The following is a 2,635-nucleotide window of genomic DNA, read 5'->3' as shown; positions in this document are numbered from 1 at the left end:
ACTTTCCCATCAAACACGGGGGTGAAATCGTTGCAGGGCAGGAGTCTGCCACCTCACAGAAGCCCTCCACCCCGACCAGCTGACTTGGGTTTTCTGGGGTTAGAAGAGAAGGGATTTAGAATCCCAAACCCTAAGTCTCCAGAAGCCTGGCAACCAGGAGGTGCTGGGGTCCCATGGGGCCTCACCAAGTGGCATGGATCCCACTGGACAAGGGGGCGGGAGAGGGGACAGCCCTCCAGGTCTGGCCCTGGCCCACAGCCCCTAAACCCAATGCCACTGAGTGGACACAGAGCTGAGAGGTCAAATCCGCTTTAATGGGGAGTGGCTCCCAGGTCCTGCCTGGGCCCTGAGGGGGCGGCGCTGGCCGGGCCCGCAGCCTGCTTGCCCTTGCTGCCCTGCCTCCCCTTCTTGGTGGTCGAGCTGCTGGCCTTCCTCTTGCTGGGCAGCTCGGCCCGTGGCGCCAGGGCCACGGGATTGGTGGGGGGGGGCCCCAGGCGGGGCGGCGGCTCCTCGTCCAGCGCCTTGAAGTTGAAAAAGTAGTCCACGTTGGACACGGTGTCCAGGATCTCGGGCACGCTATAGTCAAAGGACAGCAGCTCTTCCGGCAGGTGCAGCGAGCGGATGTCGCCGGAGGAGTCATCCCCGCCACCCCCGCTGTCGGGCAGGGCGGGCCCGGGGGCCTTGTACGGGGTCCCCTCGGGCTCGGCGCCGCCCGGCAGGCAGTCGAACAGCTTCATGGCGTCCTCCAGCAGCACCTTCTCAGGCAGCACAAAGGCCTGGGCTGCCTCGGGGATCCGGGCCTCGCCTGCCCCTAGCGGGGCGTCCTCGGCCTCGGCCGCCCTGGTCTCAGCAGGGCCCGGCGGGTACAGCTGGCCGGGCCCAGTCCCAGGGGACAGCTCCTTGGCGGTGAAGGCCAGGGGCTCACCAGGCCCATGCAGCTGGCTCAGGCGGCCCTTGAGGTGGCCGTAGGTGCCGTGGGGCAGCGTGGCCTCGGTCGGCAGCGTGAGGAGCAGTGGCGGCAGCTTGCTCTCCTTGAGGGGCGGCGGGGGCAGCTCTGTGAAGGCCGGGGGCCCCCCTTCCCCGACGAAGCCCAGTGCCTCGGGCCCAGGTCCCTCGGGTGGGAAGTAGGGCAGGAGGTACTGGGGGCCCCCGGGGGGTGGCTGGTAGAGGGGGTACGGCGGATGCAGCGGGGGTGGCACCGGGGCCTTGAGGTAATGCTGGGGTTCCAGGAGGTAAGTGCCTGGCGAGGCGGCGCCCCCCGCCAGCCCCCCGCTGCCCACAGCTGCCAGCTTGTACAGGGACGACTGGCCGAAGTCAGTGGTGGCCCACTCGATTCGGTAGATGCGGGGATCAAAGAAGCACCCGCAGGGCGCCATCTGGAAACCTGCGGCCAGGGAGGACGGCCCTGAGAGGGGCAGTTGTGGGATCCGCCTGGGGATGGGGGAGTGGCGGCCCACACCGTGGGGCATGTCTGTGGAATGAAGGACAGGGACTGCTTCTGGGGTCCATTTGGGGGACAGAGACATAGGCTTTGCCTTTGGGGACCTACTTAGGGGTCAGGCTTTCGAGGCCCGTCTGGGGAATGGCAGGCACAGCCCAACCTTGGGAGGCTCGCCCACCTGGGAGCTGGGGACACAGGCCTGGCTTTGGGAGACCTGAAGGACAGGAGACAGGCCTTGCCTTCAGGGCCCAATCTAGGGGATGGGGGACACAGACCTTGGTGCATGGGCTCCTTTGGGGATCAGGGACACAGTCCTTGCCTTTGGAGAGGGGTGCCATCTAGGGATGGGTGGGGCAAGATGGCCTAGCCCATTTCTGAGTCATCGAGGGTCATGGTGGGACCAGTACCTGCTGGAGGGGCTGGAAACACCTCTTTCTCTGGGCTTGGGGGGTGGTACAGGTTGGAGGAACCTGTGGACAAAAACAGGCAGGTGGGGCTGGTCCTGAGGCTGGCAGGCAGAGTCCTGGTCCCTGCCCCATTGGGTGCCCCGAACCCCGACGCATACCTACAGCGGGAAGAGGTTCTGTGCAGGCAGGGGGGGGCTGGCTGCCCAGCCGCTCGGTACCATCCAGGCCCTGGGGACTGAAGCCGTCTTGGGGAGCTACAGGTGTGTAGAAGGGTTTGGGGCGCTGCATGGGTGGGCCAGGAGGGCAGCAGGTGGGAGCACAGGAGGCCCACCCGGAGAACAGGCTCAGAGTCCTACGGAGTTCTGTTTGTCCGGTTACTCCGGGCAGCGGGTTCCACACCGCGGCCCGCCCACTGGTCAGGTTCCGAGAGTGAGGAGGGGTGGGCAGGGGCAGTCGGGGAAAGCAAGGCAGCCAGAGACAGGCATTCCAAAGAGCAAGGCAGGCCCTGGGCCCCATCTGCCGCCTTCCGCCTCTGCCAGCAAGGCCTGCCCGACAGCTCCGAGGCCCCTTCCTCCAAGCAGCCTGCTGTGATCCACACCCACGCAGGCTGAGGCCCCCCCCTCTCATGAGCCCCTGTGGCTTCTTTGTGGTCAACGCCGCTCTGGGCACCAGCAGCCACCAGAAGGGGGACTTTGAGGAATGAGTGAGGAGGAAGGGAACTGCAGACACAGGGATGGCGGTAGGGAGCTCTTGGGAGCAAAGGGAAGCCTCAGGGTCACAGAAAGGC

General features: G+C 66.3%; 1 protein-coding gene across 2 annotated transcripts; it reads right to left on the bottom strand.

Annotated features, from left to right (window-relative positions):
• Positions 1-293: 293 nt before the first annotated feature.
• Positions 294-2,421, bottom strand: PRR22 (proline rich 22). Of its 2 annotated transcripts, none has more exons than XM_072947876.1 (3): positions 2,007-2,421; positions 1,849-1,911; positions 294-1,471 (listed from the first exon to the last, which is right to left on the bottom strand). In XM_072947876.1, exons 1-3 carry the CDS (start codon positions 2,362-2,364, stop codon positions 312-314), a joined length of 1,581 nt encoding a protein of 526 aa, XP_072803977.1. In that variant the 5' UTR covers positions 2,365-2,421; the 3' UTR covers positions 294-311. The 2 variants fall into 2 exon arrangements, with proteins under 2 accessions (XP_072803977.1, XP_031545529.2); XM_031689669.2 differs by having other exon boundaries at positions 294-1,384; positions 2,007-2,416.
• Between the last annotated feature and the right edge of the window lie 214 nt (positions 2,422-2,635).

This window comes from Vicugna pacos, chromosome 22 (genome assembly GCF_048564905.1).
Source record: "Vicugna pacos chromosome 22, VicPac4, whole genome shotgun sequence".
NCBI classification, from domain to species: domain Eukaryota; kingdom Metazoa; phylum Chordata; class Mammalia; order Artiodactyla; family Camelidae; genus Vicugna; species Vicugna pacos.
This window is presented reverse-complemented; position numbering and strand designations above follow the sequence as displayed.

Coding starts and splice junctions, on each gene's coding strand:
- PRR22 (XM_072947876.1), bottom strand. CDS start 2,364: ATGGGGCCCAGGGCCTGCCTTGCTCTTTGGAATGCCTGTCTCTGGCTG. Junction 1,912..2,006: donor AGAACCTCTTCCCGCTGTAG/GTATGCGTCGGG, acceptor TTTTGTCCACAG/GTTCCTCCAACCTGTACCAC. Junction 1,472..1,848: donor GTTTCCAGCCCCTCCAGCAG/GTACTGGTCCCA, acceptor TTCATTCCACAG/ACATGCCCCACGGTGTGGGC.